This window comes from Lissotriton vulgaris, chromosome 4_1 (assembly GCF_964263255.1).
Source record: "Lissotriton vulgaris chromosome 4_1, aLisVul1.2, whole genome shotgun sequence".
In the NCBI taxonomy this organism is placed as follows: Eukaryota; Metazoa; Chordata; class Amphibia; order Caudata; family Salamandridae; genus Lissotriton; species Lissotriton vulgaris.
The window spans coordinates 764,199,042-764,221,207 of NC_141691.1; the positions used below are offsets into that span (position 1 = coordinate 764,199,042).

The 22,166-nt window shown below is 43.3% G+C and overlaps 1 protein-coding gene across 4 annotated transcripts in view; it reads right to left on the bottom strand.

Moving 5' to 3' along the window:
• The window catches only part of SIRT5 (sirtuin 5), a 165,147-nt gene that overhangs the window by 94,864 nt on the left and 48,117 nt on the right, over positions 1–22,166 (bottom strand). For 2 of the 4 annotated variants that reach the window (XM_086965094.1, XM_086965093.1), the window contains exons 3-4: positions 21,081–21,214; positions 4,982–5,207 (exon numbers count right to left, since the gene is read on the bottom strand). In XM_086965094.1, coding sequence (XP_086821220.1) covers positions 4,982–5,207; positions 21,081–21,214 — 360 coding nt within the window. Of the gene's footprint in view, positions 1–4,981; positions 5,208–21,080; positions 21,229–22,166 lie in introns of all 4 variants that reach the window. The other 2 variants (XM_086965096.1, XM_086965095.1) reach the window with 1 other exon arrangement.

Genomic DNA, 22,166 nt, shown 5'->3' on the forward strand with positions numbered 1-22,166 from the left:
CCTCATTTAGACTCCTCTCCTTTTCACTCATTTTCCTTTTACTTTCTTATCTTTCCTGATTTCGTTTTGGTATCTCGCATTCTTTTAGTATCTTACTTATATTCAGTAATCTGTTCTCTTTCTATTTCTTTTTCCCTCTTTTTTCTCTTTCTACATTACTTTATTTCTGTTTTTGTATCCTTCACTATTGCTTTATTTCTTAGTAAACTTTTTAGATTTTTTACCTCTTGACCTGTTTCTTCTATTTTAAAATATATATTTTACTAATTATAACTTGTTTTTTCTTTTGTCTTTCACAGATAGAAGTAAGTTTTCATTAATTATATGGTAAGTGTGTCTACAAAATGTAGGTTGTCATCACCCTTTGCTTTAACCTCACTACTTTTCTCTCACCCTACCTCACCCCTGTTTCCTTACTCTGCTTCCCTCACTTATTCTTATCCTCCATGTTTACTTCTCTTTTCCTTACTTTCCTACCACATTCAACTTCTTTCAGTGCCCCTGCTCATCCACACTCCTTCACTTACCTTTTTTACTGGTTCACTTAGTCCCTTTCTGACACTCCTTCCTTTACTCTCTCTCTTCTTTCTCTCTGTTACTCCCCATGTCTTACCCTTATTCACTTTTATCCACCCTCTTTCACTCCTCTTTACTTACACTCACTGCTATTTTCTTTCCCTCCGTCACCGCTGTTCCTTTTCTCTGGTTCCGTCACTACCTGTCATTCTCCATACTTAACTCTCCTTCCTTTTAATTTCATCACCCATTCACATTCTCCCAGAACCTCTGCTTTAGTTTTCTTCCTCTTTCTTCTCTTGCTCACTTATTCATTTTCCTTTTCTCAGTTACTTCCTCTTACACCTTTTCTCTGTTTTACTATCTATTACACAGTCCCTCTGTGTTTCTCCCTCTAGCTCTCTTTCTCTTTACACCACTCTCTTTGTCCCCATTCCTCATGCTCACTCTTTCATAATTTTTTTTTCTTTTTTTTTTTTTTAAGTGCGCTGACGGAACGCGCCCCGGTACGCGCACCGGGGCGCGCACCGGGGCGCTCACCGGTACGCGCACCGTGAGCGCTCCAGAGTGAAATATAAAAAAAAATGAATATACTTTAAAAAAAATATATTACATTACTATACAATACAGGGTTCATTTTTAGAAAAACATACCTTTCTCAGCTATAGACATTTGCGAAAAAATAACCTTAGAAATTCACCAAAAAAAACATAGGTATGAAGCCCTATAAAAAGTTAGGAATTAGCAGTTAAAAAACCTATGAATTTCACTGAAAAAACCATAGGTTTCACACCAGTTATAGTTAGGAATTAGCATTTAAAATACCTATCAAATTCACTGAAAAAACCATAGGTTTCACACCAGTTATAGTTACCTGGAAATTTTACTGACATAAAACCATTGAAATTCCCACGTTATAGTTAGTTGGACTCACTATAACTTGCGCGTGTAATGCACTGCTGATGACATCACATATTACATCACTCATGACATGGTCAGTGACATCACTCATGACATCACTGATGACACCATCCTTGTGACAGAGAGACTGACCTCCTTTCACTGTAAAGTAACCCTTGAAACACATATTGAAAAATAAAAACTAACATTTTAAAAAAAGTGGACATACCTATACCAGTTACAACAACCAATTCAGTAATTCCACCATTTATATACACATCCACTCATTCACCAACACTTCTATATAGTCATTCATACATATACTCACTCATCATATGTAGTGAGACACCTATACATCCGTTAACACACCGACAGTCTTCCAAAAGTTGTTCACACATGCAAATAAACTATTGAACATCCATTTATTTGCATATACAGCTATACATACACTACCACCTTACTTCTAAGGAAACTTACACATACTTACTCTCTTAAACAATCATTTATAGAAACACATAATTATTTAAACAGGAACTCTTTCAATATCTCACTCTCACATATACTCACTTATATACATCAATACTCACATATACTAGATTAAAACATATGTAGTTACTGATAAAGACAACAGTGAGGCAGTCATTCACTCACTAACCAGACCCTCCAGGATATCGCGATTTCGCGATTTGCCGCGAAATCGGCACTTTTGAAAAAATGCCGCGATTTTTACAAAAATGCCCGCGAAATCGGCATTTTTGTAGAAATCGCTGCATTTTGATAAAAGCCGCTATATCCTGGGGGGTCTGGGGCCACTTATGTTGTTTTTTGGGGCGGGCGGGAAGGACACAGAAGCACTAAAGAATAACTGTCCGGGCTTAATGGGGCATTAGCAGCTCACTGCGAGGGGCTTTGAAGTGCCCCTCCGGCCTCTGGCTCCCCGCTGGAGACCCTCCCAGTGACTGGGGCGAGGCGCCACCCTCTCCCCTGGAGCCGAGGGTCGATATGGTAAAGAAAGGGCGATTGTTCGCTGACCTGTGGGAATACAACATGTGCAGCCAACATTCCAAAGGGGAAAATCTACATGGGAATCCAGGAAATAAGATCAAGGCAGATGTAGTGCAGACTTTCTACCTATTTAGAAACATAACATTTCGATATAAAATGGTGTACATAACACCTGTGACAGCACATGAGAAAGGAAAGTTAGCTTATTTATTTTTTTTACAAATATCCAGAACGTACCTCAATGGATATGATAAACATGCCATCCTGACCCTTGTTGAGTGTACCAGCGCTGAGACAGAGATTTTGTTCTACAAGGCTACTCCTGCGAGATCCCGACAGACACTTTCCTCATAGTAAAGCGGAGGGAACAGACAAACTACTGCTACATGCATCGTTCAAAAAAAGATAAAGTGCATGGTTAACGAAAAGCTCATGTGCAGAGGTTATTGAGAGAATGTATGCATGACTAATAGAGAGAACAAGCAATTGATTGACAGATGCTTGCTGCCAAGGCATAACAGGTGTGCAGAGTGATGTCATCATGTGGCCTAAGTTTAAATCAAAAGAGGCGGCAAGCAAATTAAACATAGCCACAGGTTCACAAGTCGGCTATCTTTAAGCATGTGAATTACTTAAACCTACAATCAAGAGTGTTTCTATGGAGGAATGCTTAAATTAGTATACATACACAGCTTCATGTTGTTAAATAACTAAAAAGAATAAGATATCTGTGTTTGTTGTAGGAAAAATGGACAAATAAAATGCCGCAAAATTGCCGCTAAATTTCCATATTTGTGCCGCTAAATTTCCATTTTTGTGCCGCTAAATTTGCTAATCCATGCCGCTATATCCTGGGGGGTCTGACTAACACACACATATACACACTCATCCACCCATACAGTCCTGCACATATGCGGTCTTCAAAACACATTCAAAGAGAGAGTTAGTCATTAATGCATCTATGTGATAAGTAAAACTCCCACAAAACCATACAAACATTCATAATGATACTAAAAAAAAATCTAATAACCCATATACCTACACATGTACCTACTTACCAACCCATGCAGCCACTTAGACACAAAGTGAAACACTAATACATATATATAAATATTTAAACATTACTCACTAATATATGTATTCACTAAGAAACACTTAATAAGCCAGTTAACTAATCATTTTTTTAAAAAAAACATCCATTAAGACACTTATTGAAACATTTATTCTTCCATCGACCTTTACATATACATATACAAAACATGTTAATTTTTCAGAAAGACACATTCACTGGATGGTGTCATCAGTGATGTCATGAGTGATGTCACTGACCATGTCATGAGTGATATAATATGTGATGTCATCAGCAGTGCATTACACGCGCAAGTTATAGTGAGTCCAACTAACTATAACATGGGAATTTCAATGGTTTTATGTCAGTAAAATTTCCAGGTAACTAACTGGTGTGAAACCTATGGTTTTTTCAGTGAATATATATATATATATATATATATATATATATATATATATATACACACACACACACACACACACACACACACACACGCACGCCCACAAATATAGTTTATGTTCTACAATTTAGAATACAGAAGGAGTGGTGTACATCAGTGGAACCAAAGGCACAAGAAACTGAGCTGTGGTAGAAATCCCATCAAGAGATATTTCCATGCAGATAGTACTTAAGAACGTGAATAAACCTGTAGCCCTCACTGAATGTGTAAAGGTGTAACTGCATGGTCAGGAATGTGGAAAGAGCAATCAAAAGGTGATGATTGTAACTTTGAATGAATTCACAAAGTTTGAATGTCGTTTTCCACCCTGTAAACACACAACTTTACTCTAATACTAAGTTGGAGTAAATGTCTTTGCATAGAGGGAATGAAAAAGATAATCCCCCAAATTTCAAGAGATGCAGGTGAAAGGTTCTCAAGAGGGAAAATGTTTTCCCAGTGGAGAAAAACATTACGTTAAAAAATGTTCTTTAAATGATAGCTGAAGTTGAAAAAGGTTGAAATTCTGAACCTCTTCTTGCTAAAACGGGGGTACATGAAAGAAAAAAGTCTATGGTATTCTATAATTACCCTTTACAACCTACAAACATAAACCATAACAAAGACAGACAATTCTACACACACACACACTTTTTCAAAAGGATCTCAACACTTAATAAAAATATGCAAATCTCTTTCCTACCCAAACCCTGATCTCCCACCATAATCCTAAATTGAAAACATGCAGGTTGAACCGTTGGAAAGAATATTCCTTGACATTCTGTGCACAATAACCTTAAGTTGTATGATTTGTACACACATTACCCTACCCAAAGAAAAACAGCAACAATTTCCCTTCAGCAACAGTGAAACCTAATGCCTGTAAATTGAATTCATGGATGCTTTTTGTTCCTGTGCTTTCCACTGTGTTATATTCATCTTGCTGAAAAACAAGTGTAAATAATCCGAATACATATGCTGACTGACCAAAACAAATGGTTAAATAATGCAGGTAAGTTCCATGGAAATGGTGTGCTGTACATTCTTCTTACCATGGATTTCAAGGAGGTCCTTGGAGCCTGCCCTTCGGTGCAGCTCATCAATGTTCTGAGTGACTACAACAACTTTTCTTCCTTGCTTGCTGAGCCGGGCCTCGCAGTCAGCAATGGCAACGTGGGCTGCATTTGGACTTTTGCTGAGCATCAACTCTCGTCTATAGTGGTAGAACTCCCATACCCTGGAGGGATTCCTGGAAAATGCCTCTGGGGTTGCCAATTGCTATATGATATGAAATATAGAAACAGATAATAATACTTTAGTAATATTATGCAAAAGACCTTTCATTTCCACTTCAGATTTTGTTTCACTATTTCAGTCTACAATGTCTGTTGCAGCACGGTCAGCGAAATACACACTGGAGTTAAACACATAAGAATGTAAAAGATTATAAGAGCGAGAATTTTATAGGGGCCTAATGGGTGAGTGTTATAGCACAAATACATTTAGTTTCATTTCGAGGTATACAATTACACTAAATTTGGGTGCCAACATGCTCCAAATATTTCCAACATTTTGAATACACAAGGGAACCCAAGGAAGCGATAAGCTAGGGACCTTAGGATGTGTCAACATAGAAGCCGCATACGCTATAAGACGCCCAATGCACCGTTAGTTGACCACTTTATCGAACTGGCTCATACCGAATTGGATTTTAAATGGACTATTATTTCTACAATCAAAATACCCCCGAGAGGGGCAAATGTACAGCAACTTCTTAACAAAGTAGAACTTCATTGGATACTCAAAACTCGGAGTATTCATAATGGGCTCAACCATGCTGAAGATTGGACTTCACTATCGTAAACTGCCTGCTTATGGTTGGCTAACTGTGTCCTAGATGGCTTTGTAATCTTACAGCAATTGGTATATTGTTCAAACTTTGCCTATATACCTGGATTCTCATTGTCGTCCCCATTTTTTATATGACCAGGTTCACTATCAGAACTGCCCATGGTTTTAATGTTCCGCATATGGTTTAGAATTTCATTCCAACATCCGACTGGTTTATTAATGTTTGGAACTTTCGCATATTTACCACTGTAATTGTCTGAATATATGTAGTTCCTCTTAGTGCCCCCTTATTGAAATGTTGTTGAATGTAACTTGCCGATTTTTAGCATAGAACTTAACTTTGCTGTGCCTTGTCGTGTTTCCCATTGTGGAATTGCATGCTTCTTTCACCATTGACCTCAATATCATCACCACACCAATATGGCTGACGCGAGTGCACACTACTCCATTCCTTCACTTCACCAATCCTCACTGTTCCAAAATGGCCACCCGAATTGTGCGTGCTCATGATTGGGCAGCATTACACCACATGGTTTTTACTCGTTTACTTCCTGGTTGTGGGCGCTGCTTCGGTTGTGTGTAACTTTCACCAGAACAAGGACCGCATTGACAACCCATTCCTCCTTGTGCCGGTAAGACCCCCGTTTGATATTGATACTGATCAGCTCCGACCCTTCTGGTTAGTCCTGATCTTATAATTATCTTCAACCATTTGCTTCTCTTGTTTACAGAACCGCACTTATCACGTGTGTTTGCTGCCTGGCTACTTAACCGGTAAGCCTTCATGCCCCTTTTCTGTATTCCTCTATACGTTGAGGATCGGGATTAATAATCCCTATATCTCGCCAGATTTAGGCGGACTACCACGCTATCCACTACTGCCATCGGGCACCTTATACTAGCCCCGCAGGTATGATGCCGAACTAGACTACCGCGGTTACTTTAAATTGCACTCGGGTTCATGGTGACTTGGCTTATTTAATCTTCTTTTGCTGATATCATATTTCACTCATTAACTTTAGCCCCGCAGGCATGTTCCCACTGAGCAACTAATTGTCGAACTAGACTACCCCTGTTACTTTAAATTGCACTCTGGGTTATGGCGATTTGGCTTATTTAATCTTCCTCTGCTGATATTATATTTCACTCAGTAACCTTCTTGTTCCAGATCTCTAAAACGGCTCGACTTGGCACCTTAATTCACCTTGGCATAATTACATGCTCGGTTTTGCGTTTCTTGAAGCTTAGCACTAATCACCTATGGGGTCAAGTAAAATGTGCATATGAGCTTAAAATGTGGTCTTTTTGAAAAAATGCCCTAATCCTGTTTTGTATTCTTTTCTTTTTTCCCCTCTTGCCTCTGTATTAATATAGGTTTTGGCAAATGGTCCCTATAGTATGGGCTGTACAAAGAAGGCATCTATTGTTTGTCCTGAAGATGAGCTCTGAATTAATATAGGGTTCGAAACGTCGTCGACCTAGTCACACTATAGGCATATTTATTATGCCAATGTTCGCAAGCAATAGTGTGTTGTTTGTACTGTCTGATTGTGAATTGTGATACACAGACTACCTTAATTGCCTGTATTCTCTTGTTTGTCTTTCTTCTGAGTGTGTTAGCTGGGCATCGGCTGGTGTCACACCATATTAGCTGTGAATTCTTTTTATCAAAAATTAAATACTGTCTGGCTGGACAATGAATATAGTTGCTATTTAGTCTATATTTATTTTGTATATAATTCAATTGTCTAGGGACCATTGTCCTGTAAAAAAACAAATATTTCCATTACAAATAAAAGAATATATTAAGTTTAAAAAATAAACACAAAAAAAACTGTAAAGTCTTTAGCAGGTAAATAAAGGCAACACAATTAAGAAAGTGTACAATTGGAGGGAATTCATTGGGTTTCGTCTGCATAGCCATTGTGCTGTGCTTGTGAAATCTTTTGTATTAAATATATATATTAAAAGGGGCTTACATCCCGCCCCCTGGCTTTCATTGCTTGTCATTGGTTCCTCAGCTTGCCACTTACAATTCCTCTGTTTCTATTAGCTGTAGCACACTCTTTCCCTGCATCGTGTTGTTCCTCTCCTGTGCTTTACCTATCAGTTTCCCAGCTCCTTAGTACCGTTTCCATCCACTTTTCTAGAACTATATTTTAAAGGCTTTTACCTGCACAGCAAGCATTTACAGTGTTTATTTAGTGTCTGCCTGCATGCATTCATTTGAAGCTCTGAATGCGGACCCACTACAAGTGCCTTGCCAGTTTCAATGCCCAACTTGAAGTAAATGTGGTGTACACCAAGGTTGCGTACTCTATCCTCTTCTTACTATAAATTAATGACTTAGAGAGGACATTGGATGTTGCCAGGGCAGATGTACCGCATGTAAAGAACAAAGCCATGCTCACCTTATTATATGCGGATGACCTGGTGCTTCTCGCCAGAACAGCGAATGGCTTGAAGACCTTGCTCAGTACTTTTGTGGACTTCATGAAGAGTCTAGATTTGGATCAAACTATTCTAAAACATTTGTCATAGTGTGTGGCCCTAGGAACTCCAAAACCTGTACCTTATCGATTGGAGTGAAAAAATTAGATAGGGTGTCCTCTTTCCCTTATGTTGGATTAGAATTTGATGATGCTTGTACATGGCCTGCGTACTTTAGAAGCAGGATGACCCAATTCTCTTGTGCTGTCTCTCGTTGCCTGCATTTGGAAGAAAGCCAGTAGTCCCATCATTAGAATTGTACAAAAGGAAGTGCCCCCGACCCTTACGTATGGCATGTGAGTATGGGACTACAGAGATGCTGCTATCATCCATGTAGAGGAAAATAGATTCGGTTGTCGACTGGTGGGGGTTTGCCCCTCAACCCCTCATTTTTCTTCACATCAACAACTAGGGCTTGAGTATGTTGAAAGCCTTATTGGCACCGCTCCTGTGGCTCTTTAGTGGTTTATTTGGTCAAACAAGGAGCTTAACCGGGCATTCATTGAAGATTGTCTTTCCTGTGAACACGATTGAACATCCCGTGGTTAAAGTATTTAAGAGACTCCATTTTTGCCCTGGGCTTTGTATACTTATTTGAGAACCCAGAGACCACTACAAAGAAAGAAAAATTCTGGGTTCAGGATTGTCTCACTAAGGACAGACAGGCCACTAGGAGGGCTGTGACAGTGGTGAAGCGGTTTGTAAGAGACTAATTTCTGGTCCAGACGAGAGCCGGGATTCCCCCATATTTGTCAATTGTGCACAACATGAATGAACGTAATTTACTGACTCTATTTAGGCTAGGGGTGATACGTTGGTTTTTGTATTGCCTCTGGGGAGTATTGCCCTTAGGGCAATACTCCCTAAAGGATATTTGTATTTGCCCGTGAGATGAAAAAATCAAACCAGACCTTATTGCATTTTGTTTTTTTTGTAATTATTATCTCCCTTGCACTAGGAAATTTGTATTGCCTTTGCTGCACAGGCACAAATTTACAAAGTGTAAAGCTGCCTTGCTCTTCCTACAGCAATTAAATGACCAAGACACTTGTTATCTGATTTGCTGCTTCTTGAAGAGTACCCTACGTGTGAGAAAGGGAATGTTATTTTCAATAATGTTCGCTCATTTCCATATGCGCTTAATGTCTCAGATTTATCATCTATCCAGACACAAAGGGGAGGGACTAGAGAGTATGCCTTCCCTCGTTCTCCCAACTAAACTATTAACCTCACCACATGAGAAGAACAACGACCTACTCTTGAATATAAGAGCTAGGAAATATGTTAAGCTAAAATAAACAAGCATTTACAATGCAATGGTTTTGCCTTTGTTAAAGTTAGAGCTATTGGCATTGCTCTTGACATTATTTTTATTTATGTTTTTTTTTTAACATAAATAAATGGCATTGTCATTAACATTGCCAATAGCTTAATCTCTCGCAAATGCCACACACAAACACCCACACAGAGCCCCACACACACAGAGCCCCCCCCACACACCCACACAGAGCCCCCCACACACACCCACACAGAGCCCCCCACACACACAGCCACACAGAGCCCCCCCATACACACAGCCACACAGAGCCCCCCACACACTGCGAGCCCCCCCCACACACACTGCGATCCCCCACACATTGCAGGCAACAGAGGCACGTAAACAGCTCTTAGGCGTAAGGCATTCTGAATCATAATTTGAGTAAGCTGAGGTGGGGTTGCTTTTGGAGAATTGTATGCTAGGAATGTCATTCTATTGTAGAAGACCAAGGCAAAAATAAGTAGAAATAATATTTCAACAACAATAGAAAATGTAAGGGAAATATATTTGGAGTTTCAAGATCATAGTTCTGACCTATAGAGAGAATATTTCAACTAGGAAGTTAACCTACTTTGTTTAAGGATATCCAATTCCCTAAATTAACACTTTAGAAAATACTGGAATAAATAAAGGAAAATCTGCAGAGCCAGTTGGTTTTCCGGAAAAGATATACTAGTTATTAGAGGAATAATGAGTTACTGTAGTTCAAGAAGTTATAAACCAAAAATGGGAACATAAGGACGGGGACAACCATAAATGGTCAGAAGCTTCCATCCCCTTAATAACAGCAACTCAGAAATCCCATGAACTATATGGCACGTAGACCAATCCGAACACAAGTCAAAGACCAAGATATTAGAACATGTGTTAAATATTTTTTTTACCTTGCACTGTTCTAGATAAATAAAAAGTGTGTCATTCCAAACAGATACCAAAGCCATGCCAGGATTGCTGCCACCAACCCCACTTTTACAGCTTGGTTACATCAGGTGGTCGCGGGGTGTTAAAAAGTAAATTGTTTAAAAATAAGAAACTCTTACCTCGTGAAACATCCCTGGCTTGTGTGCACAAGTAATCACACGCTGGGTAAGGACACCCTGCCAACGCTCGCCGCACAAACACGCCCAGAAGACACATGTGCAACTGCACAGCCCCCGCCAGAGTTTCCACCCGGGCCTGTAGAATTTACACACACACACTAGACAGGAACTCGCACTTGTATGAGGAATACCCCCTCTTCCCCCCCTCCAGAAGTTCTCTCAAGCGATAACAGGCTGTGTTAACGCCATTGAGCCGTGCCTCGCTGGTTAAATTAATAAAACAGCGGCAGTAGCGCAAGTGAAATAGTTTTATTAAAGTAAATTAAGCGGGCGGCATGATTTTGCACAGTGCCGTTGCATGACACTGACTTGTATTATACCTGCCCTGTCTTTTGTTCCAAGCTAGTAAAATTGGCGGCTGGTCTGCCCTCAGACTGAGCAATGGGAGGGATGGCTTTGATACTTTCCATGAAAACAATAATGATCACAGGGGAGCAGTTCTACCTCATCATACGCGGCGGTCATGCATATTAAATTAGGTGGGCGCCGTGATCATCCGGTGCTCCCGCAATTATTAAATTAAGCGGGTGCTGTGATCCAGCGCGGCTCCCGCAAATGTTACATTAAGCGGGCGCCGTGATCAAGAGCGGCGCCCGTGCATAAAAATACATGCAATGCCCTTGTCCCTGTGGCTTGAAAGTGAAAGCGCGCATGGCACGCTGACTGTGAGCAAAGTATGTTGTAGTGCCCGAAGTAGGAGAAACTCAATGAAGAATATGTGCTTACAAGTCTAAATAACACACACAGTGTAACAACCAAAGTAAAGGGGCCAGTTACTATGGGAGGTTACAAATGAAGACAAGGCCGTAGTAAAGGACTAACAAGCCAATTACTGAACCAGCCAGCATTTACGAAGGACAAAAGGTACAAGTCAATGAAAAATATTTGTGGGGGCTTCTCATACATACTCTACTACAGCAAGTCTCACACAGCAGCACATGCCCGCTGACTCAGGCTCGACCTGGAAAGGGGTAAAACATTCTTTCTTTTGTGGGCATAATTATATAGCAGAGCTGCTCTTCTAAACCCACAGCGCACCTGGACAGGAACGGGATCGTCCATGTGCTTCATTTATTTACACACGGCAGCGCCCTTCCCCACCTGCTTGAGTGCGGGTTCTCAGTGTACAAGGAACATTTGGTATTTCAAAAGCTGTTTCCGTTTTTCAACAGATCCCTGTCCTTGTAAAATGGCAAGAGAGTATGCAAGCACAGCCGTGCCTCTGCAGCCGTAGCATTCCAAAGCTGCTGGATCAGACAGCCCAGCGCCGGGCTGCAGCTGCAGGCGACTGTCAGCTGGTTTCTGCGTCATACCAATGTGAGAGTCTCCAACCTCCTGAACATTTTCCAAGAGTCCACGAGTTCTGCTCCTTCAAGGGATCTAGTGAGATGGAGATAAGCAGTACGCCCCCCGGCCAGCAGCGAGCCCTTCCCACGCCACGCTCACCTCCCCAACATCCGGCACATGGTGTCAGGAAGTCACTGCATTTCCTCGTCACTATCCCGGCTGGAGTTGACAACTGGAAAGGGGTAAAACATTCTTTCTTTCATGGGCATAATTATATAGCAGAGCTGCTCTTCTAAACCCACAGCGCACCTGGACAGGAACGGGATCGTCCATGTGCTTCATTATTTACACACAGCAGCGCCCTTCCCCACCTGCTTGAGTGCGGGTTCTGCTCCTTCAAGGGATCTAGTGGGATGGAGGTAAGCAGTACGCCCCCCGGCCAGCAGCGAGCCCTTCCCACGCCACGCTCATCTCCCCAACATCCGGCACATGGGGTTAGGAAGTCAATGCATTTCCTCGTCACAATCCCGGCTGGAGTGGACAATATTTGCAAACGTAGTTATTTTTTCTATTCATCTCCGCACAGGGTAGTTAGTGATCGCAATCAATCTTTCACTCGTTACTTTGTGGGAAAAACATAGACAACTTTAGTATTTTAGGAGGTAAGATTTGTGGTGTGTTTCACGAGGTCAAGCAAGAGTGCCAACATTACGATTTTCCCTGACAGCCCCTCATCGTACCCACGGTTTGATTTCCCCATCCTCCATTCACTTCGTATACAAACGGCGGCCTTCCTCCACCTCCCCTCTCTCTGCCCCTCCTCAGCCCCCTGCATGCTGCACCCCGTCCCCAACTGAGGCCCTCGAGTAGGCCACTCTGCCGCTTCCCCGCCTCCCTCCCGGGTTGCCGTTCTTACCTGCTGGACGGGGGTGTTGGGCCCCGGAAACCTGCTGGAGCCGTTTCGGTAGGGTGAGGGGGTCAAGAGCCGGGTCCGGGTGGAGTGCGGCCGCCGCTCTGTGTCTGTGTCCGGGCTTCGGGGGCGGGGAAGGAGTGGGGAGGAGCCGTAGGAGGAGTGGAAGGCGGGTACCCCCGACAGAGCCACCCCCAGCCGCGCCACCCACCTTGGGGAGTACGTTTTCATACAGGGTGGAAGCAGGGGGCGGGAAGGGTTAGAATCGGCAGGGGGCGGGAGGGGGCGGGAAGGGGTAGAATCGGCTGCGTGGAGGAGGGGGCGGCGGCGGCGGAATTCGGAGGAGGGGAGTGAGTGGGTGTGAAGAGGAGTGGAGGGATAATTATTCCCGTCCGAGCCTGAGGGAAGAAACCGAGAAGGTCAGGAAGGCGGGTGCCGGCTCAATGCCGGAACAGATTCAGGGGCGTTCCCGGCTTTTGGCTGACGTCGCGTGACGTCGGCAAAAGCCAAAAAATCTCGGGAACGCCCCCGAATCTGGTCCGGCATTGACGGACAGGCCCATCGTCCAATGGCTAGGCTCCATTTATGGAGCTAGCCAATAAATGACGGGGGCCGTTCCAAACCACACTACAGTACTCATTAGGTTTTCGCCTGCGCGAAAAAGCTGCGCAGAGCGCAGCTTTCGCCAGGCAAAACCTAAAAAGGGGGGGGGGGCGAAAGATATGAATGAAACTATTAGGAAAAATATTTCTTAGAAAAACACAAGAAAATATTATGATTGCCATTACCCACTATGCAGTGGCATGCTTCATCATAGGGCCGTTGTCACACCCTGGTGCAGACCAACACTCAGGGCGGAGTACATCTTTTAAAAAATATTTGTTCAAAAAGAAAAAAATGAGTATTTTTTTCTCTTGTAAGGGATCCCAATTGCAGAAAGAATTTAATATACGATTATCTAAGGGGGTGCCTAAATCTGTATTTATTATTGGTCCCCCTTGATAGGATTAAAAAGTTTAAGAATGGGTATATAGGAGGAGTTACATCTACATTACCCCATCTGCCTATAACAACATGTTTCAGACATTTCTTAATGCTCAAATGGGTCAGTGGCCTTCCTCAGGATACTGATCCCTAGTTTTAACCCTAGTGTCTCTATTGTTTCTAACTGGAAACTTAGGATAGAATTGTGGCTTTACTTGCCTTTATGTAGACCTATGTTACACATTCCTTTTCATTACTTTATCTAACTTTGCCACATTTATTATATGGAACAACATGTGCACTTTGTGGACTTAACGAAATAAAATGTGTTTTTTTGCCACACATTTAAACACGTGATCAGCATGTCTCTTTCCACCACACTACGGATCACTTTGACTCTTTCTGTTCTTGCACAGTGTGTGCATTTAGAGTGCCAGTCACAAGTGCAGTTATCTAGCAGGCAACAGGGTCGTTATTTGAATGGTGCAACAGGTGCAGTGACACCGGGCCCAAAAGTTTTCAGAACTCCTCTAAACACCCAACATTGCTATATTTTAGAACTAAACAGGCACTTGTAAGTGCAGTTATCTAGCGGGTACTAGGGTCCTAATTTGTGCAGCAGGTGCAGTAACACCTGGATCAAAAGCTCTAGCCACCCCACTAAACGCCTATTATTTTTATATTTAGCAACTAAACAGGCAGTCACAAGTGAAGTTATCTACCAAGCACTAGGGTCATGATTTCAATAGTGCAGCGGTGGCAACGGCACCAAAAACTCCAGGCACTGCACCAAACACAGATTATTGCTAAGTTTTGCAACTTAACAGGCAGTTCGAGGTGCAGTTATCTTTCAGGCACTAGGGTCATGATCTGAATGGTGCAGCAGGTGCTGTAGCACTGGGCACAAAAGTTGCCAGAACTCCTCTATACACCTAATATTTACATAATTTACTACTAAACAGGCAGTCACAAGTGCAGTTATCAAGCAGGCGCTAGGGTCATAATTTGTGCAGCAGGTGCAGTAACACCTAGATCAAAATCTCGAGACACCCCACTAAACACCTATTATTCTATTTTTAACAACTAAACAGTCAGTCACAAGTGCAGTTCCCTTGCAGGCACTAGGGACTTGATTTCAATGGTGTAGCAGGTGCAGTGACACCAGGGCCACAAGCTATCATAACTCCTCTAAACACCAAATATCACTTGATTTTTATTACTTAACACTCCATCACAAATGCAGCTATCTTACAGGCACTAGGGGCATGATTTGAATGGTGCAGCAGGTGTAGTGACACCCAGCCCAAAAGTTGCCAGAACTCCTCTGAACACATAATACTGCAATTACATCAATTAATTCTATTATTTCCCTCTTTCATTTTTCAAAATGTTGCTATGACTTACCCGCAATATACTACTGGTAACAGCACAGTAGATTGCCTTTTTGTCCATAAACAAGTCATAACACTTTAACAGACTTTCTGTAACTTGCATTGTACAACTACTCAGCAAGCTACAACCTACAACAAAAAACAGCTTATTATTAATTAAATAGGTGAAACCAAATGCATTTACCAATGCTTGTTTTTCAGTTGTTTTGTTTTTTAAGTGCTGCTGAATTATGTGTTGACAATGTGGATTCACAGTGGGTCCCATAACCACAGACTAAACACATTTATAGGAAGCCTGCTTTAACTAAACAACGAAGACTGCTACCAAGTACTGTGAAGGGCATATATCTATTAACTATAATATAGATCTGAACTGCCAAGCAAGTCATCAACAATTCATTGTTAGGGCACAGCCAAAAGGGGCAAGATAGCAGTCACTCTGTGAAGGAGATCTGGTCCACACCCAGTCATCCTTAAGAATCCGGTCTGCAAAGTAGCCCAGCTTTAGCGGCAGTGTTGGCTGGTTACTTTAACGTCCGAGGCAGAGATTGAGGTGTTTCGGACCACCTTTGCCGCTTGATTCTCTGGATAGGTCCCTGTGGCTAGGCCAGCCTGTGGGCAGCAAACAGACTGAAGGGGTTGAAGACAGAGGATGGTCTTTAGCGACCTCAGTGGTGGAGAGGGCCTTTTAGGAGGTTTGAATGCTTTCAGGATCTGTGCACAGTCTGTGGCTGCTGGAGACATATGAATTTGAGGGCAGTCGGCATGTTTGGTGGTCTCCGAGAAGCTTGTGGTGTATTTGTCTATTTCCGACAGAGCGTTCAGTGACGGGGCCTTGCTGAGGAACTTGTGTCAAGGCGGAGGGGGTAGCTGAGATCTTAACAGCGATTCAGGTCACAATCTCAGTAGCCTTTCACCCCACCCGTGCCGGTGATTCCTAACACTTCTGCGGACTTCTCCATGAGATAGGGCAGCCTATGTGTTTCCCTCTAGCCTGCTTACCTCGGAGAGGCGATAGAGCAGGGGTCTCCAAACCGGTCCTGGAGGGCCGGATCCATGCCAGATTTTTAAAATAACTACATGTATCTCAATGGGGATATCCCAAAAATCTGGCATGGATCCGGCCCTCCAAGACCGGTTTGGAGACCCCTGCGATAGAGGTAAGACGAGAAGCCGGAGGCCCACAAGTTTAGTCTGGTTTTGCAGAGAGGCTTGATCATGGGGGGCTTCTGCTCGATGAGGTGCTCACGCCACCTCGTCTCCAAAAGGAGCGCACATGGTCCCAACCAGGTCATGAAGTGCCGCTGCCGTGTTACCAGGGTTGCAGATTCGGCAAGCAATCCCCAGCTAGCAAGACCCGACAACAGTGTGTGAGGGGGAGTGGGCAAGGACCAAGCAGAGCTCGGCCCACACACCCACTGACTCGAGGCAGATCGAGAAGCCGGGGTGGGGGCCCTTCAACCACCATAGCATAAGCACTCAAAACAGCATTGGGCAGGGTCAACTAGCTCCAATGGCCCGTGTCCAGCCCTTGAAGTACGGCGGGGGTCACGGGCTAACGCTGGCCCCTCCCAGTTGGGCTCCCTGCTCCACCTCTTGTGACACACCCCGCTAGCCAGACATAGCTCCTCAATTGCAGCGGTTCAGGAACTCTGGGGCGCTTCGGCAACGCATTGTCTTCGCCACTGTATGGGTGCCATGTTAACCCACTGTGCAGCGGCCGTGCCCCTGCGTTCTCCCAGCAGCCGGTTGGCAAATCAGCAGTCCCCAGCACCACAGCCACAACAGGGACACACAGCAACTCTGCAGTAGATCCTGGGTACTGTTCGTCTGGCTATGATAAGAGGAGGAGACGGATGTTGGAGAAGGTCCGGGAGCTTTACTCAAATGCGCTGCAAACGCCCACCCATGGCTGAATTCTATTTGCCCTGCAGCTGGTGAGGTGTGCTTTGTGTCTGGTGTAAATAATGTAATTTATACCTGTGGCCTGGTGACGAAAGAGGTATAGGATAACGCTCCAGATTGATTTGAATAATAAAAGGAGTTGGGGAGACTGTTAACTGTATTGTGATACAGCCAACCTGCAGTGCTTCTTTACCACTACAGGTTTTACTTTAAGAGCTGGAATCTTCAGGTTTAGAAGCAATGAAAACCAACTGACAAGAAAGATACATGAGGATAAAACGCCACAATAACAACCATATTCTAAAAAACAGCACTCAGAAAGAAAGATACTTTTGATGTTAAGTATAAGTCAATCTGACTAAATATATTCTAGGATTCTGGAGTAAGTAACTTGTAACATATTAATGAAAGGAGCCTGTGGAGTCATCTGCATTGGTGTGAAATTTAGTGTTACCACTGTAGGGATTGTGATTTGCATCTTTCAAATTAGTAAACTTTCTCCAACTCATTCCTCATTAGTCAAGACACAAACACCATACTCTCAATTTCCAGACGAATTCCCAGCCATTCCACAAGTTTTCTTATTTCATTTAGCGATCAACAAAATAAAGTGTCAGCAAGAGGGCAGATGCTAAACCTTTTTCAAGCGGGCACCTATGTGAGCAAAACAACAATGTTATGTTATGTTATGTTATAAAACCTTTTATTACGCGCTCTATTACTCAAGAGTATCCTGGCGCGGTGAGTAAAAAAAGAAAAAGGAGCAGCCAACATAACAAACAGAGAGATTACAAAGTGATATTAAACAGATGGGTTTTGAGTCCCTTCTTAAACTGAGAAAGTGAGGGAGCAGTACGAAGGACCAGGGGAAGAGCATTCCATGCTCTGGCTGCCTTGACAGAAATGGATTTGCCTCCTGTTCTTGAAAGCTTGAACTTGGGCTGAACCATCTGACACAGGTTGGCGGAACGGAGAGCCCGATTAGGAGCATAAAGAGCGAATCTATTCCGCAGATATACTGGACCCAACTGATGGATAGCACGATAGGCCAGGACCAGAATTTTAAACAGAATTCGGTTAGCAACAGGTAACCAATGAAGACTGCGCAGATGTACACGAACACTGGATCTCCTAGGTAATTGAAACATCAGTCTGACTGCCGAGTTTTGAATCACCTGGAGTCGATGGACCATATAGTCTGGTAGGCCGCTAAAGAGTGCATTTGCGTAATCCAAGCGTGACAAGATCAGCGCTCTTAGCACAGTCTCTCTAGCCTCACCAGGGATGAAGGGGAAAAACCTTCTGAGGGCCTTTAGAGTGGCATAGCAAGTACCGGTTAATTTCTTAATATGCTCCCCGAACTTTAAGTCCTGCCCGAACCAGACACCCAAGTTCTTTACAGGGCCTCCTATTGAGTTCGGACAGGGTAGATCAGAGGGCCAGATTTGCTCCCTGAAATTATCCGGGAAAGACCCATAGAGGAGGATCTCTGTCTTCTCCTCGTTACACTTAAGTTGGGCCAATGCCAGCCAACAGAAAACTCGCTACAAACAGCTCTGGACGGTCAAGGGGTCTAAGTGGTTTTTTGGCCAAGTGAAGAGCAGCTGGGTATCGTCAGCATATGCCATTATTTTGGCACCCAACTGCTCAGCTAGATAGACCAGGGGGGTCACATAAACATTAAAAAGCAGAGGGCTTAAGGTAGACCCCTGCGGGACTCCTGTGGTTAGTTCCTTAGCCTTGGATGCATAGTGGGGCATCCACACTTGCTGTGATCTGTCTTTCAAAAACGAGGTCAACCAGTCCAGAGCTCGGCCTGAGATACCGATGGCAGCCAATCTGGCCAGAAGCATCGAATGGGGCACCGTATCGAAGGCGGCAGAGAGGTCTAACAAAATCAGAACCGCCCTGCCACCTCCATCCAGGCACTCCCGAATAGCCTCCGAAACCTCGATTAATGCCGTTTCGGTGCTGTAGGCCGCTCTAAACCCCGATTGGGCAGGATGGAGCGCGTGAGAGGACTCAATGAACCCTTCGAGTTGTCTAAAAACAATCTTTTCACATGTTTTAGCCAGGGCTGGCAGTAGAGATATGGGCCGATAGCTGGAGGGCACAGGCCGGGCCGGACTTTTTCAATAGCGGGAGGAGCTTGGCTTGCTTCCAACTCAGAGGCACGGAAGCCGAACAGAGAGATAGATTAACAATCCTAGTTACCTCCTGGCAGACTATAGACGACACCCCCCCCCAAAACTCTAGCAGGGCAGGGGTCGGAGGGCGATCCAGATTTAAGGGCAGACAAGATTGTCAGAACATCCAACTCGGAAGCTGGGGAGAAGGATGTAAACAGACCCTCCATCGGAACAGCTGTCAATATGGGCAATGAAATGGATGTCTGGGACTTGTTCAAAGCAGTCTGGAGATCCTGCTGGATCTTTAGAATCTTTTCGGAGAAGAAAATTGAAAGCTCTTCGCACCATTGATTGGAAGAAGGTAGAGTAGGTAGCGCGGCTCTAGGAGAAAGAAAACTCAGGACTATGGCAAAAATTTCTTTACTATTATTGCTGGCTTTTTCAATACGTCCAGCATAGTAGCTACTTTTGGCCGCCTTAATTTCGTTGTAGTATTCCTTTTGGGAGCAGCGCAGCAGCTTCTTAGCCTCAGGAGAATAGTCATGCCTCCATGCCCTCTCCAGTTTATTACACTTCAACTTCTGCTCCCGTAGCTCATGGGTAAACCAGGGCTGGGAAGGCGAGAAGCGAGGTCGGCAGATGCGATTATTCTGCAAGGAAACTGCTGAGCCGTTCGCCACCCAGGTATTAAAAGCATCGACCGCTGCATTGATTTCCGTGGTCGGCGACGACTGGCAGCCAGAGAGGAATTCGGAAAGGGATGCAACATTGATACGTTGCTGATGGGCCTGAGGATGAGTTGACATTAATCCAGAGTCAGTAGCCAGTGTCCAGGAAAATCTAATCAGTCCATGGTCGGTCCAGGTCATAGGTTCTGGCCGCTCCATAATGATGTCAAAATTGGAGCAGACTAGATCAAGGACATGGCCACCCACGTGCGTTGGAGTCTCCACCCAATGTTTAAGATGGGCCATTGATAAGGTTTCACCAAATCTAATGGCCTCACTGCAGTCCGGGATATCCATATGGATATTGAAGTCCCCCAAGAGAAGATATTTTACAAACTGGAGTGTGCGGGGTATGATGGCTTCTTCAAGCCATCATACCCCGTAGTTAAACTTAAGGATAAACAGTGGTTTTCTGTGGTTTACCCTTTGTCAGTCAACGGGCATCATTGGTGAAATGCATAGTCAAAAATATTTTTATCAGAGTGAAGGACACTATGATGACAGGCTGCAAGGTAAAACGCCCCTTTCTCTAGACCAGGAAAAAAGTTGAACCCCCTGCCCAAACAATTTAGAGCCAGTGACTATCACTGCTCACTGAATGTAACATATACTACTATGTGAGCTAATCGTTTAAAACTACAAAAATAGGTGGATTTCGAGCTAGAGCAGCCTTCTTAGCAACAAGGAAGTTAAGGGCTAGAATTGCCTTCTAAGAGACCTATTTGGAAGCTTCTAAATACAATGATTCAAGCACACTTGATAAGTAAGTACTTTAGAACAGAAATCTTTCTGGCACCACAGCAGGGCCTGGACACAAGGATACAAACTGAACATTACTATGAATCTAAAATTATAGGATTCTTGCAGTGCGGTTGGGGAAAGTTGGGAAGGTCAACAAAGTCCATCTGGCTTTTGATTTGTTTACAGTCATTCTTATTATTTGGCGCCACATATTGCATGAACGGCCACTGATGGAAGAGGAAGATTAGCATAACGCATGACAAGAAAAGACAACAGAACTACAACTAAAGTGGTAGCAGTGACAATAATGTACCTACCTGGGCTTGCCATTTTCTCCAGTAGCCTCCAGGTCCTCTGAAGGTGGGTACTCCGCTCTCAGCACTGACGCCAGCCCCGGTGATGACAGCTATGTGCTTTGCTTTTGCAAAGACCTCCCGAAAGTCAGCCATGCCTAAATAAATAGGTCTGAGATAAGCACGAGAGAACAACAAAACAATCTTTTTACACCAGCAATAGCAATGATAATTCATTTTGACATTTCTATTTCAGGCTGAATGGCATCAGTTATAAATGCCAGTTGTCAATAATGCAGGCTATAGACAAGAGATATATCCCTAGAAAGAATATGCGAGTTTCTTCTCTCTATACCAATATGACATTCCCAGTCTGCCAGCCGTTGGAATGCAAAGAAGCTCACAGTACCCACAGCACATCAAAAGCTTACTCTTTTTCAAACTCTAATTGGAATATTTTTGGAAGATAAAGTTCTGACTAAAGACAGACCAGATTTTTGCATTTGATAGATACACAAAATAATGTTGTAAAAAGAGTGGAAAGTGTTGATGGAGCAAGGACTAAAATAAAAGAGATTTGCTTGGATGCAATAATCCTCTCATATAAACCTGCAACTTTGTATTAATAATGCATTGTGTAACTACTATGCACCATATTACATATATTTTTAGCTGGATGAAGCTTGCATATGTGTTTTACTAACAAATAACCAGAGTGGAACTCAAAATGGCTGCTAACGTGGGAAACTGTACTTCGCATGAGTCAACTGCATCTACGCAGAATGACGTCTTTACGCTTGGAGGGAAAATTCTGCCTCTGCACAAATGCATCTAAAATGGCCGCTTGGAAGCTCACATGCTAAGCATCTGCTTTGCTGAAACTAAAACGATCTATTTACTAAATGCTAATGAGGGGAGAGTCCTTATAAGTAAATGGGATTAGAGTAGAGATAGGTGGTATACAGTGAAATCATTTTATTTCGAAATTAATACGTTTACTTTTGACCTCTCTATTAGTTCGTATTTGGGCCTCTGAACGATGCTAAAGTCTACACTACACGTGACTCCTCACGCAGGCGCAGTGATGCCAAGTCAGACGCCATGATGACA